The 14,859-nt window shown below is 44.6% G+C and overlaps 1 protein-coding gene across 2 annotated transcripts; it reads right to left on the bottom strand.

Moving 5' to 3' along the window:
* Positions 1–265: 265 nt before the first annotated feature.
* On the bottom strand, positions 266–5,093 carry EXOSC9 (exosome component 9). Of its 2 annotated transcripts, none has more exons than XM_040065262.2 (12): positions 4,970–5,093; positions 4,712–4,806; positions 4,014–4,133; positions 3,825–3,927; positions 3,265–3,402; positions 3,063–3,145; positions 2,772–2,904; positions 2,227–2,315; positions 1,891–2,037; positions 1,381–1,571; positions 1,029–1,107; positions 266–523 (listed from the first exon to the last, which is right to left on the bottom strand). In XM_040065262.2, the coding sequence occupies exons 1-12, from the start codon at positions 5,033–5,035 to the stop codon at positions 442–444; spliced, it is 1,326 nt and encodes a 441-aa protein (XP_039921196.1). In that variant the 5' UTR covers positions 5,036–5,093; the 3' UTR covers positions 266–441. The 2 variants fall into 2 exon arrangements, with proteins under 2 accessions (XP_039921196.1, XP_039921197.1); XM_040065263.1 differs by having other exon boundaries at positions 1,381–1,562; positions 4,970–5,078.
* Positions 5,094–14,859: the final 9,766 nt, after the last annotated feature.

Genomic DNA, 14,859 nt, shown 5'->3' with positions numbered 1-14,859 from the left:
ACTCCTCACCTGTAGTTGAAGAAGCATTCCTGTCTGTTGCATGTAATATTTAATTAAACTTTTTAAGAAACTCCACTGCTGAAGTTCTGTGTTAGTTTGTTAAGTCCGTGCACTCCAGGTGATTTTCATACAAAACTGTTTGAGTACAAGGTAAGGTGTGGAGTAACAGGGGCAAGAGGGTTTTACTCACAGCACATTGATTTTTCCCCTGTGAAGAAAGCTGAACTAGGTGAGTTTCTGCTGCAGCTCGATGTCAAACATAGGATTTTGGTTACAGGCACCATTTTTTTATTTAAATCTGTGTACATTCACTTTAACATATATGGAAAAGCAAAACCAGATAGTGGGAGGGGAGGAAATAAAATTATCTACAAAAATAAGCTCAGAAATAATACACCAAAATCCATATTATACAGCATTCCTGCAGGGGCGATGATAGCTTCAACGAGACGTTCTCTTCTTTCTTCTCCTTTTGTTAAATGCTTTCTTACTTGGATTTTCTTGTTTGGAGCTGCTCTGTGTTCTGTGAGCAAACAACAGTTGTATCAGAAAACAGACTGAAATAAACAGGCTGATTATCCATAACTTGGCAACTGTCTGCCAAGCCTAGGGCCAAGGTATAAGTTAATCTTTTGAAAGTGCACTACCAATATGGGTTTCTATGGATACAGCATTAATATATTAATACACTGCTTGGAGGTAAAACTCAACATCAGCTCTAGTGCAGTACATAGAATCGCTGCAGCAGCTCTAAGGAGCCACTGACTGAGATCTACTTTTATACTCTTACTCCCTCTGGAAGGACTAAAATCAGTCAAATAGCCAAAACCATCTCAGACAGCTGCAGGCCAGCCAGACTCTGGCCTCCTAGCACAGAAGGACGGAGATTTAGCCTAGATTTCAACTTCCTTGGTCTCAGCTGTATCTACGTTCCCTTTGATCAACTGAAACCTTTGCCAAAAATCTTGTCCTTCCTGGAGATACTCCTTACAAACTCCTTTCCCCTCCTAATTCCACTTGCTGGTCACCTTGTTTTCCTTGGTAGTTCCTGTGGTTCCAGAATGACAACTTCTTCCTCCTCACTGTCAGACAATACAATGGGTTCACCTAAGAAACACACAAACCCCAAACTGCTGATCAGTTTTGTACAAACAACCCCTGTAAATAATAACCACAGCATTTTAAAAGAAACATTCATTTGGAGCCCTCCCTATACTGCAGAAATCAAGTTTTGAAAAGAACTGACCAGCTCAAGTGGAATTAGCAAATGTGTAAAGTGGCTACAAAGGCTCTTCCTTCCTAAGGACCATTCACATTTTAATTCTGAACTGTTGATAAAGTGATACAATAAGATCTAATATTAGGAAAACAAATACTTACCACTCTTAGTTTCCCTCAGTGTACTTGTACCCTCAGTTTCCACTTTCTCACATTCAAAAGCAGCTGCCTCACTTTCAGCTTCCTCTTCTGCTGCTTCTTCCTTCTCAGATTCTTCAAGGTCTCCCCAGGAGCTCTCTAGTCCTTCCCCAATTTGGGCTGTCCCAGGAGTATGCAATACTGGACTGGCAAAACTGCAGGAGTTAAGAAAAACCTTGGAGTTTGCTGGTAAAATTCTTTGTACTCTGAGAGCCAACCAGGTGGTTTACAAGCTGGGGAAAACAGCCCTGAAGTGGAGTTCAGAGTACCACTTCTCCAGTCACTGTAATAATCACAGTTCTGACCTCAGCTTTGCACTTCAGGCAAGGAATTAAAAGCAGACTGAACCAAAACCAGGATGATGATGATGATGATGATGTTTCCTCTCAAGGTCATGTGGCTACCTAAGCTACGAGCCATCTCAGATGTGTGTTTAGCCTGGCTTTCCCCTGAGTAATACCCTGGAAAAGATACACTTCTGCAGGAGGGTCAGCTTTAGCGATGATTTCTCCAGCCTGTTCTTCCACGTCGCTGGTGTCCACAGCAGCACTCTCCATTTTGAAGGTAGTGATCCTTTGGTTGGGGATGGATTCAGCGAAGCCGAACTTCCTGCCTTCTTTCCTGGTCATTCAGGGACAGACAGTATTTCAAGATAACCCAAAAATTGTTTCTTCAAGTTCAAACATACAAAGGCTTGCTATTTATAACAAATACAAGTGAAGACAATTTGCTGCTGAAACCACAAACTGACATTACTTTTCACTACATTTCTTAAAAATCCCCATTTCCGTCCCTTCCCAAAACACTCACCTGGCTTTTTGGTCGTTTTCCAAGGCTTTCTGAATCAGTTCTGTTATTTCTGAGACCTTAACAGCTGTTATTTTACTGCATCTCAGAATCTGTTTGTTACACATAAAAAAAGAAGCTTACAACCAGGAAAGCGAGACGTTTTTAACTGAAGCTGTAGAACATAGTAAGAATCACAAACATTTAAATTACAGGAATTACAAACACTTAAAATAAAATATGGCACCTTAGCATGAGGGACTGGATTCACTGAGATGCAAAAAGTTAACAGCCTCCGAAGCGCAACTGGAAAAAATTTGCAGGCTTTCTCACAGGGCAAATAAAAATATGCATATCTGACCAAAAACTATGCATTTCCTATATCCCTTCTGCAGCATGGTACACAATACTATGCTCTTCCACTAAGACAAAAAATACATAATCTTATCCAATAAAATCAGACAGTTAATTGATTTCTCAGCTTCCTAATGTCATGGGTATTCCCACATCAAGACTGCAGAGCAGGAAGCAGTTTATACACCACAGGACTGGTCAAGGCCAAGGCTCACCTGATCCTGCAGCAGCATGACCACTCCACTGGACTGGATGGTACAAATTTCATGGTGTTTATTCATGGCAATGACAAGGAGCCCATCCATCACCCGCTCCTCACGTTCAGTTGGATCCACCAATAAATAGGTCCTAGAATCAAGGTTTGGAATATGAGGCAACACTAGAAATTCCAGGCATCTTACTACCCTTAAACACAATTAAACAAAGGAGTTGGCCTGCATATTAATAACTATGGGTACACAAGATTTATACACCTTATATGGGTACGTAAGACCTCAAAATCTTACCCTTGATGGAAGAAGGCAAAACTGACACAAATGGGCATGTGGTGGATACTCAAGGGGACAGGATCCCGTTCCTCAGGAGTGTACTTTGAAAGGAAATTGGCCCAGAAAAGTTATTTATGAAACTAATTTGATTTTAAAATTACAAAGACATTTAAGGAAATTAAGGGAAAAAAAAAAAAAAAAACCACAAAAAACAACTTACCACAGTTACTTCTTCTCCTTGCACAGACACATCTGGCCTGCGAAAATGACACAGAGCTACAATCCCTGCTATGCTGGCAGCATCAGTGATGTTGCCGTCATGGTTTAACAGGTGCATATCCAGCCGAATTTGCCAAACCTGAGAAAAATACAAAAAATACAAAACTGTTTGATTCTTCAGAAGTCTGTTTGGGTTTTTTTTTTCCCAAAACTAGTTCATGTTTTTGAATCATAAAAAGAAGCAGTATGTATGCATTAGGTCTTTGATTAAGAAGATGAGAGATCTTGGTATATTTCAAGATACCCACTGTGCCAGATTTAATTATGACAAAATATGTAGTACTTCAGCACAATTTAAACATAATTCTGTAGGGTCCCAGCTACTTCAGAAAGCCTATGCAGACATGCAAGTTGAAAAGACCTCTCAAATCAGATGAGTGGATCTTTACATTAACCTAAAATCAGTACTTCTACTATCCAATACAAGACAGAGACCAACTTCAAACTGGACTACACGTATCTTTTTGTTTAAACCCACCAGAAATTAAGAAGTTTTCCTACCTTTTCACCAGCAACAATGCAGAGAGATTCGGTGTCAATGCATTTGGAATCTCTGAGGCATCGCTCCAGTAGTCTGTTCAGCAACACCAGTAACTCGGACTGTCTGTTGGAACAAAATTAACCTAAACTTAATATGATTACAGGGACTTTGATGCCATCCTTGTTTAGTCCTTTTAAGATATTAATTACCTGCCAGGCTCCAGCCCAGGTGCAGCCATGGGTGAGAACTCCAGATTAAAGAAGAGCACACCTTCCGTGGGCCGATTTGGCTTAGGGGGAACGAGTTCACAGGAGACCTGTGCGAGAACCCTGCCAAGGCAATTAAAGCACCAAGTCACAGAATGTACCAGAGAAAATCTAGAAACAAAACACATACTCGGGGAAAAAAGCATGTGGTTAGGGTTTTAGTTTGTAATTCTCACTCCTGACAGCTTCTTGTTCAATGCCTGTCATACATATACCATATTTATGGTAAATAACTGAAAGAACCAAATGTAAGAACTAGAACACACTTATTTTAAGACTAAAAATTGACTCGAACACATGAGAAACTGCAATAAAATACTTACGTAAGTGCACATATTTCCCTTTTACACAAGCATAAAACGGTCGTTTGGTTTGAGGAAGAATGCAAAATGCGAGATCAGTGAACAAAGGGATGAAAACTTGGGAACAACTCTGCATTTTATAAATTGTTTGTAACTACAATAATTATGGAAACCCCATCCTTTTCTCGATACCTTTCCATCTTCTCCTCTTTGGTCCTACCCTTGAAAGACTACGACTTTAAGGCTGGAAAGGTTAAAACCTGTTTACAGCTATCTCTGCGGGCTTGGGATCCTCAGGCTCTATTTGACCCGGGGCCCGCGGCCGAGGCCCGCGCCCACCTGGTTCTGCCCAGCTCCACGATGCAGCAGCCGCGGTCGGCGCCGAAGGAGACGCGGATGTTCCGGTAGTCGTAGCATTGCCTCCCGTCCAGGCGCTGCGGGAACACACGGACACGGACACACACGTGCAGCGGGTCAGTGCGCCACGCCCGGCACGCCATGCGACCGCGCGGGGGCGGATCCCGGGGACAGCCGCGCTCCCCGAGCGGCGGGGAAAGGGATGGCGAAAGGGGCAGGGAGGGGGATGCTGGCGCTCACCTTCTTCTCCTGGATGGCGCGCAGGAGAAAGCGCCGCTCGCAGTTGGAGAGCGGCGTCGCCTTCATGGCCGCGCCGTGAGGGGACGGCGCGCGCGGATGACGAGTGAGGGGGCAGGAGAGGAGCGCGCGCGTCATCGCCGCGCGCCGCGCGTGCCCAGCCCGTACGCGCCGCGCGTGCCCGCCCTCGGGCGCGTCCCCTCACGGAGGGCGGGGCCCTCACAATCCTCCTGTACCGGCGGCCCGTGCGGAAATCCTTCTCCTGCTCGCCGAGCTAAGCTTGCCCCGACTCAGCTTCGCGCTGTTTCCTCCGGTCCTGTCCCTGGTCACCAGAGTGCAGAGATCGACACCTGCCCCTCCTCTCCCCCCTCGCCAGGATGCTGAGGTCTCCCCTCAGTCTCCTCCAGCTGGACGGACCAAGGGCCCTCAGCCGCCCCTCACACGGCTTCCCCTCCGGACCCTTCAGCATCCTCTCCAACAGCTTAATGTCTTTTCCATATTGTGGTGCCCAAAACTGCCCAGGAGAAGCCGCACCACCTCAGCCGTGAGGTGGCACATGGGAGACAGAGGCAGCGTGAGCTGGTGCCGCAGTGCCGCTCGTCGGGGAAGCCCTCTGGAATTCTGAACAAAAAAAACCCAAAAAAAAAAAAAAAAAAAAAAAAAAAAAAAAAAAAAAAACACACAAAAAAACAAAACAAAAAAAAAAAAAAAAACAAAAAAAAAAAAAAAAAAACACAACCAAACAAACCCCACAAAAAAACAAACAAAAAACCCCCGTGCATACCAGACATTTCGAGCGGTTAACACTATTGTGGTGCCCAGCCCTCAAGGTGCGGATGCACCCGCCTGGCTGGTAAGAGGAACGCGGTGGTCATTGCTGCAGGCAAAAAATGTAGCCAAGACATCCAGTCTGCCAGAAGAACAACCCTCCCTGCTGTTCTGAAATGTTGCCCGTAAGTAAAAAGGCCTTTACAAGTGGCTTTTATGCCTAGTTTGAGCTAAAACAAGAAAATCGGTTGTCTTTCCACCAACATTAAACCCCAGACACTGGCATTTTCCACACAAAAGTGTTGAAGTATCTGTTACTCTCTCTTTTCAAACCTTGTTAACAAACTACAGTTCTAGTACAAACGAAAATGTAAGTCGTGTTTCTGAATCTGACAATTTTGTACGAGTGAGGACAAGTGCTACCTGATTTTCTCGTGCTGGTTTTCTATTTTCAGTTTAGGATGAATTACTATCATCACAAATATTCGTTGTAATACAATATTAATGAGATTATAGAAAGACACTCCTTCTCCAAGGATAAAAAATAAGCAAATAGCCCTTAGAGTTCTACTGGCAATCTTTATGTGGAAATTCTGATTTTTACTTTTTTTCTTGTGTGAATTTGGTGACAATATTCATTAGTGATGGCTTGGGGCTAAATTCTCTAACTCTACAGTTTACTAACAGCAAATTTGGAAGGGTTTTAATTGCTTGTGTCCAAACTACTTTACTCTTCATCAATTACAGAACAAAAACAAACAAACAAACAAACAAAACCCAGACCAAAACAAAAAAGTTACTTTCAGCATATGTTGAGATTTCTGCTTGAGGTGGAGTGGGAAAAATTCCTGTTCCTGCTCTCTCAGTGAACTGTTAGGTGCCTCAATCCATCAGGCTGGTGGCAAAGCACCCTTTTCAAAACAGAGAAGATGGTGATGATGGTGAACAGGGGGAGCTCTATGTAATTCCAGGGGAAATAAGTAATGTTTTGGGGCTGGAAATTAGCTGTGTCCCCTTTGATCCATGCCATCTTCTTCACACAAAGGCTACTTTGCGGATTTTGTGTTCGCACACGTGCCAGGAGGAGTAAAGAATTTCATGGACAAATTAAGGAGGCATAAAACCACAGTATTGGAAATCTGGAGGAGGAGGGTGCATAGAAAATAAGGTCAGTAAAAATGGTTAATGAAATGGAAACTGAATAATTTCTGTGTTTCTGAGCAGCAAAGGGTAGGGTTACAATGGTAATGAAATAATGGAAATACTCTTGAGTTCAGGAGTGAGTGTCGCACCCTACAGAGTGAATAAATGAGCAGGAATTTTTAGAAAAGCAGAAACTTTTAGAAAGAAGATCCTGATGCTCTACTGTGCCCACATGGAAGGTTTCTTCTTTTGTGCTGAATGCTCTGTGGGCTGAAATGCTTGAATTGGATTATTTTACTGAACTGAGCCTGGAGGGGAAATCACATTTGAGGACTGGAGAAGAAAACCACACTGCATCAGAATCTCAGCATCTTGACAGCAAGCTGCCAGCAATTTTTATGGCCTAATCAAAATAAATAAGAAATTGACCTTCTCTTTCCATGGCAGCCTTAACTGCAATGTGCCTTCGCCTTGGCTGCAAGTCCTGCTCGTTTACACATCCATGCATGACATGATGTATGCAGTATTGCAGCTGATAAGGTTATTTGGGAAGAAAGGCTCTGCCTAGATGTAATAATGTAATTTGTGATTTGTTTTTATGATGAACAGTTCCACGGGGGGGTGGGAGGATGGGCAATCCTTGCACGCAGAAGTGAGGCATGAACGGCATGAACAGTACCTCCTGCTGAGAAGAGGAACAGGGTATTCTGGCCAGGATCCAGGGAAGCACTCAAACAAGCTCTTTATCTGAAGCACAGATAAGAACCTTTGTCCCTTAGGTATTAGCAGCAATGTGCCACAGCTTCCAAGGCTGACATTTAGGAAAGTAGTTGACTGGTATATATGCGCAAATAATTTTGTAAAAAAAAAAAAACAAACAAAAAAAACCCCACAAACCCAGAGCTACCAAGAAATTATCCAAATACCAGTTTAAGGCAAGTTGGTAATAACTGCTTCATCTACTTGATGGATGCTTGTTTGATCATCTTCCTTAGGCTAGATTTCAGAGTTCACCCCAAAATATTCTTGCTGTTTCCACCTGTACTTAGCTTTCACATAATCTCTTGGGGTTTACTGCTCTCGTGAAAGAATTTTTTTGCTCTAAAGGGTGCTGCCAGAAATTCTGATCCTGTAGACAGTGCTGCACTGAACACTTCCCTGCTCTCAGCAATCCCTTTGGGAAACTGGGAAGTGTTTCCAAGGCTGGATGCCAGGCAAGCAACAAAGTCAGAGGAAAAGAACTGACACCCCTCTATTTTTTGTCTCTACACCCTGCAATTTCCTTCTCTCCAGGCAAACGCTCTGCATGATTTCTATGGATTCAAGTGAAACCAGTTGTTAAGTGTTATGCTAAGCCAGAATTGTTACAGGTTGAGTCAAAGGCTTTGAACATACAAAACCATTGTCTGAGACTTTAGCGTGGTTTAAGATTTTCAAACCTTTTAGAAGCATCTTCAAATTCTCTTAAGAAGCAACAAATGTCCATGTTTAAAGTAGAAATTGTAATTTCATTTCATGGGGAATAGGCAAAAATAACCCAAAATCGTTGCCAGAAAAAAAAGCACTTTCTTATAGCCGAATCTTGATACATGGGTTAAATACTGGCTTGATGCAAGAACTCGGGAGTGTGAAAATTAATATCTATTTGGAAACTGGGGTTTTTTCTATTTGAAAATTTATATGTGGCAGAAAATGTTCGCTGGTACCACGTATTGATAGTCCTACAACACAGAGGAAATCCAGAGTACTGACAAGCTTATGAGTCACATCTGATCCCCAAGAGTTGATCGTACATTTAATAAAACTGGGGGATAATCAGATAATCAAGTTAAACGATTAAATCAAAATAGTTTTCTTTCTTTTTTTTTTTTTTTTTTTTTTTTTTTTTCAATTATTTCTCCTGCTTATTCAGCTTCCAAGTATCTGTTAAAGACCAGAAATTAATCTTGACTGCCTTGAAATGCTGGAAGTCATAATCTTTCTCAATCAAGCATTTTTGTTGTTCTGCATGGACAACCTCTCTTAAAATCTTGATACTAAAATGCTCCTTTTAATACAGGGGGTGCATATTTTTGTTGATTAGGCTGATTTTAAATGAAATTTCATTTTTACGGTTGTATCTTCAAATGCAGGTGTTGTTAAGAGACAGGAGTGTGGTTGAGAAATGCCTCCTGTTGTGTAGAACAGCCCCTCACCAATGTCTCGTGGACAGGAGCAGACTGTCTCACACAAAGTATTCTCTGTGTACCACATGTAACTGTTAATCTCTCCCTATTTCCCAAAGCACCCAATTCTTCATTCCCTGCCAAGAAATGCTTACAAGAAAACTGTTGTGAGTAGTTGAATTCCTCGTAGTAATACAAGAAAAATGGGGAAGTGCCAATTATTGTGTCAGAGACCCCAAAGCCAGGATGAGCCCTGGAGAATGATGGACACTGGCCTTGCCTTTTTCCACCAGGTAATGTCTTCTACAGTGTGGGTGAAGTTGTTCGAATGATGTTTCAAGAAAAGGTAAATGATCATTTTCCCAAATTGCCCTAAATTGTGATATTGAGCTTTATTGTGAAGTATTATTCAGAGGTCCAACAAGGATAGTTTTGGTGTAAAATCGTAACTCAATACATATTTGTCTCCTTAGCTCAGACTTAGGGTGATGCTGCAGTTACGTTAAGAATTTGGGAGGCTTGATGAAGTAGAATTTATGAGGTTTTTTTTAGTATCTATTTCTTCCAAAAACAGTAAACTTTCTCTGGCCCTCACAAAAATTGCAGTGTATGCAGCCGTGCTAATGTTCCCTCTGTGAAATTTCACTTCCCTGGTTTATAAATCCATGGAAGCTTTGGGAACATGACTTGAGTCAAGACAAATGCAGGCAGGTGGACAGATGGTACCATGAAAAGCAGAACTCATGGTGGGTCCATCACAATTGTGTGGTTCACCATAATCTGAGTCAATCAGCCAAAACTGGGAATAACTTTCCCACTGCCATGGCAATACCTGAGTGTTTGTGCTTCGGGCCAGGGGCAGGGTTCTCAAATGTCTTCAAGGAGAGAGACATTTTCTGGTACCGCTGGAGGTCGGAGCTGTTCGGCCTGTGCCGGGGTTCGGTGACGCGGGCCGGGGAGGCAGGGAGGATGGGTGCACATGTGGGCATTTCAGGCTGGATGGGAGGCTCCGACTCCAAGTGAGCCACCCCAAGAGCTTCTCCTGCCGGTGACAGGTGGTCTCGGAGCGTCGTTGCTGTGACAGGGCACCTGTGCGCAAGGAGCAGGGACAACACCCGCCAGCTCGGAGCAGCGGCGCGGTGCAGCCCCGGTGCCCCCCGCACCCCCCGCCCCGGTACCCTCCTGCCGCGGGGCTGCCCCGGCGGGAGGTGCCGCAGAGGCGGAGGGTGAAGGCAGGACGGGCTCCGCGGCCCCTCCGCCCGGTGCTCCTCTCCTGCCGCAGGGGAGGAGGCTCGGCCGCCGCCGGCACCGAGCGGTCCGCGGGGAGCCGAGCCGCGCCGTGGGCGGCATGGAGTGGGAGCTCAACCTGCTCCTCTACCTGGCGCTGTTCTTGCTGCTGCTGCTGCTGCTGCTGCTCCTGCTGTGCCTGCTCCTCCGGCAGCTGCGGGGCTCGGCGGGAGCAGCCCCGCGCCGCCTCCCGCCACCTCGGCAGCCCTGGGCTGAGTGCCGGGAGCCGGGAGCTGGAAGCCGCCCGCCGCCGCCGCCTCGGGCCGCCCCCAGGTGAGTCCGCGACGCACGGGGAGGGCTGGGGGCCGCGCCCGCCGCCGCCTCCGCCTCTCCACGTCCCCCGGGGAGGCACGGGCTGGGTGCTGCTCTGCCAGCATCCCCTGTCCCCCGCTCTCTCTAGAGTAGCTACGTTTGCCATGTAAAATTCAAGGGAAATTTGAAGGTGCGCTCACTCTGCAGCTTTCACTCTGTAAGAAAGTATTATAAAATTCTCCTCAGGCTCTCTTTGTGGAGGAGGTTATACTGCCTTTCCTTTGGCTTATAGAGATCCAAATTTGACCCGATTAGAGAATTTTTAAATGTAGCGTTTTCCAGTGCAGAAGACACTCACCTTTTAAAAGAACTTATTTTCCACCCCTAACCTCAACCACATCTAGCTCAGTTTTCCTCCTTTTACTCCACTGGAGCTAAAATCATCTCCATCATATAGCTAAAATGCCAGGTTTCACTCCCTTTAGGGTGGGAACAGACCAGGCAACAGCCCGTGGCTGACCCTGCCCCATCTCTGATGTCCCCCAGGGACCACTTTGGCCCCAGCACAGCAGCTGCTGCTCCCCAGGTAATGCCTGGGGCTGGTGTCGATGTAGTGTGGCTGAGCAGCCGCCTCCTGGTGACAGCCCCCATCCTGTGCAGGGCATCAGGGGTGGCACGGACAAAGCAACTCGGCCGCTGGGCCTTTAGGAAATTAGTGCATGAGACCTTTAGGAAATTCTGCAGACCTTTGGCTGCAGACCTTTCACAGCATGGACTTTTGATAGCTCTCTGGTGGAACCACGGTGTCTCTCAGAGAGCAAGCTTAAGCAAACATGAGTTCTGACCTGCGCTCACTCTGGTGAGTTTCTGTACCATGGCAAAAGATGGCCAGACACCAGTTTGTCCCTTCAGGAAAGACCTGTGGGGAAGCTAAGAATAGGTGCTAACAACTCTGCAGTGAGTGTGATAAAAAGAAATTATTTTAGTGCTGTAGGGCTGGTGGTTTTGTTTAAAATTGTGTTTAAAAGTGTGGGGTTTAGGGGTCCTTCCTTAGGCCACATTTAGATGGCAGCTGTTGGGGCGGTGTGGCTGCAGGCAGCCAGGTCTCCAGCATTGCTGTGGGGTGTATTTTTACAGGGCAGGTTGCTGCTAATTCAACAAGTGCCTCTCAGTACACGATCTGCCTTCTTCACTCCTGCTGTGCATTGCTCTGTTACAAGGCAGCGTGCTGCGAGCACGAGGACACTTGTTAGAGGGAACATAGGATATTCCAGCTCTCCAGCCCTTGCTGCAGTGATCTGAGCTCTCTTCTCCTGCTTGCTGCTGGGTAACTTGGCATGGGGGAAGAATCTGCTAATGGTGCAGGGGTAGTTAAAATCAAGTAGAAGAGGCCCTGCTCCAGAGGGTGTTGGCATTGCTCTGGCCCTTCCTCCAGCTGGCTCACTATGGCTTTTTATTTCAAGCTTTTGAAATTGTTGCACACTCTGTGATTTAGGTGAGGTCTTTTATTTGCATCATTACAGATCCATCATCTCTTATACAGACTGTTCCAATGTGCAGTCCCGTTTGGCAGGGGCTTTGCAAGACACAGGACATTCTATGCAGGGTACTGGTCCTGGAGCTGATGCCATGCTGCCCCAAACACCTCAAGCCATGAGGATTTGCTGTCTTTATCCCTTCCTAGTGCCTGATGCCCCAGCTGCCTTTCTTCACTCTTGTCTGGTTTTTTCAGTGATGGGAAAATGATGAGAGAAGAATCCAGTGTAGGTTTCTGTTACCATATTATGTGAGCTTTTGTAAGATGTTTTACAGCTCTCTAGCTAAATTCTCGCAATCTGTACTGTAAACATCATGTTTTCCACATTTCTTTCTGATGCGAGTCAACTGATTGACTTCTAGCCTGGCCAGTGGGATGGAAAGGTGGTAACCTTGTTCTCCAATCCCTGGTCATTGTTCAGAACCTATATAAGCAAGGTTTTTGTAAATAAAAAAGCTTTTCAGCCTTCATCTTCCTGGAGTCTGATCGGTGAGTATCTTTTGTGTCCTCTAGTGACAGGTTTCCCTGCCAGTGACCCCTCAGACTCTTATCTCTATGGTTTTCTTGCTCTTCCTCTGTGAAGATGGTGGGCATGATTTTGGCCTCACGTCAGTGATTAGAAAGAAGGTGACCAATGGTTTTGGTCAATTAGAATGAGTAAAACTGCGACACATATTCTGCATGAGCACCAAGAGATTACCCTCAGAAGGTGACTTCATAGATAAGTAACCCTGAAGTGTTTATAATCTTGGGAATGATTGGGTCACTTCTATTGACTTGTGTTGCAAAAGCCCTTCATTGCGTGGAGCAGAGAGATTCTCATTTTTGTAATGACTCTTTACAAGCATGACTGACAGGGCACAGTTGCCTTTCTCTGGAAAGTGTAAACTAGTACATGATTTTTCTCTGACATGTAAGCATTTTACACCAACAGTGCAGGAGAAAAGTTTGTGGTGGCTACTCAGTGAAACATCTGCAGGTCAGAGGATTATAATCTCTTTGCTTTGTCTTGTTTTGGTACTAGTACTGCATCTCAAATGTTATAAGTTCACAAATACCTGCAGTGTAGGAATAAATACCTCAAATTCACAAGATGAACGCTCTTTTTAAGTAAGCTCCATGTTTCAGTGCTGTCATCCACAGTGTAATTTGGAAGGACAAGCAGGGGAGTTGTTTGGCATCACACGCCCAAGAGGTATCAAACATCTGCCCCATTCAAACAATTTTCCATTTCTTGATGTGTGTTTTAGGGCACAGCTGTGGAGACAGCACTTTCCCTTCTGCTGGTATGGTCACAGGGCAGGAGGGTGCATGGATATTCAGCTCTTCTGTGCTGGTGTTATAGGTGCTATGTTTTCCCAAAGATTGATGCTGTCAATCCTTTGATTGACCCTTTTGCTCAGGAAGGAGGGCAAGGCTACCCCTTGTGCAAAGAGCCTGTCCCACTGTCCAGCGATCTAGGAAATTTCTAAATCCCCAGTACACCTCTCAACAGAAGGTGTACACCCTTTTGTTTAATCAGTGATGAGAGAGAGAAGTAAGCCAAAGGCTCTAAAAGATTAGCCAGATGAACCATCATGGGAAGATGTAAACAAGCTGCAGGATGAGAGAACTACAAGATGGAATCATTATTAGGAAATTACTCCTGAGCCCTGCGTGTTGCTGAAGTGCACAGGCCCAGGTATCCTGTCCTGGCAGCACTGAGGTGTTGGGACACCTCATTACTGGGCCATTGCTGGCAACACCAGAGGGAAGTCAGGTAAGAGCCGTGAAAAGCCTTTGGGGAGTCCAGAAGGAAAGAATAAAACAGTTAAATATGTATGCTTTTGTTAGCCAGCAGCTATAGGGTAACAATATCATCCGCAAATATTTGAAAGAGCCAAACTCTGAGGAAGAAGATTATTTATTTAGCATGATCTGTAACTGGGCATAAGAGAGTACAGATGGGGACTAGTAACACTAAAGGCACTAGAAAGTATTTGACAAGGACTCAAGAATGATCTCCCAGGGAAGACACACAAAGTTCGATGTTTGCCTGTTGAAAATTAGACTGTCACTAGAGGGAATAATGCTGTGCTCTCATGAAGAGGCACTATATTGTCACCTCTTTTCCCCTCTTCAGATTAAAAGACACAAAGGCTCATTGGACCAGAACAGTTCCCAGTGAGGCCTGAAGAATTACGCCAGAAATGTCCTAATTTGGATATTTACAAATACTCTAAACCAAACACAGCAATCTGTTTCATCTGGTGGCTTTTTTTTTTTTTTTTTAAGTGATTAATCTGGTGCATTTTCACAGTGACAAGTAGTAGCATAGCTCCACTCACAGCCACAGCATGGTACCTTTAACTCCTGAGAAACTCTCTGCTATGTTGCTTCCCTTCAAACGTTGTTGCATCTCTCAAATTCCACTTTGAAAATCCACCTCTTTGAATTGCTGTCAAAATCCTGACAGTCATTTAAGATCTGTTTTGAGGTGCCTTGGGGAGACTTCAGCCAAAGCAGGTTTTCTGTTCAGGTGTATAGGCACATCTGAGCTGACAAAGCTTTCAATGCAGAATATGATGGTCCATCTTATTTGGACTTAAAGAAGAAATTTTTTATTTTTATTATTATTATTATTACTATTACTATTACTGCTACTTTGATATTTTACCACATGGTAATGACTGCAAGTTTTAGAGAATGGGGAACGTATTGCTTCACATAGTTAGAAAAATTGAAGTATTGATCAGTTCTGT

This window comes from Hirundo rustica, chromosome 5, assembly GCF_015227805.2.
Source record: "Hirundo rustica isolate bHirRus1 chromosome 5, bHirRus1.pri.v3, whole genome shotgun sequence".
Taxonomy (NCBI): Eukaryota; Metazoa; Chordata; class Aves; order Passeriformes; family Hirundinidae; genus Hirundo; species Hirundo rustica.
This window is presented reverse-complemented; position numbering and strand designations above follow the sequence as displayed.

Excerpts from the sequence above, each read along its gene's own strand:
- EXOSC9 (XM_040065262.2), bottom strand. The coding sequence starts at position 5,035 with ATGAAGGCGACGCCGCTCTCCAACTGCGAGCGGCGCTTTCTCCTGCGC. Across the intron at positions 4,134-4,711 it reads GTGGAGCTGGGCAGAACCAG|GGTTCTCGCACAGGTCTCCT; the intron begins GTGGGCGCGGGC and ends TTGCCTTGGCAG. Across the intron at positions 1,108-1,380 it reads ACTGAGGGAAACTAAGAGTG|GTGAACCCATTGTATTGTCT; the intron begins GTAAGTATTTGT and ends TGTGTTTCTTAG.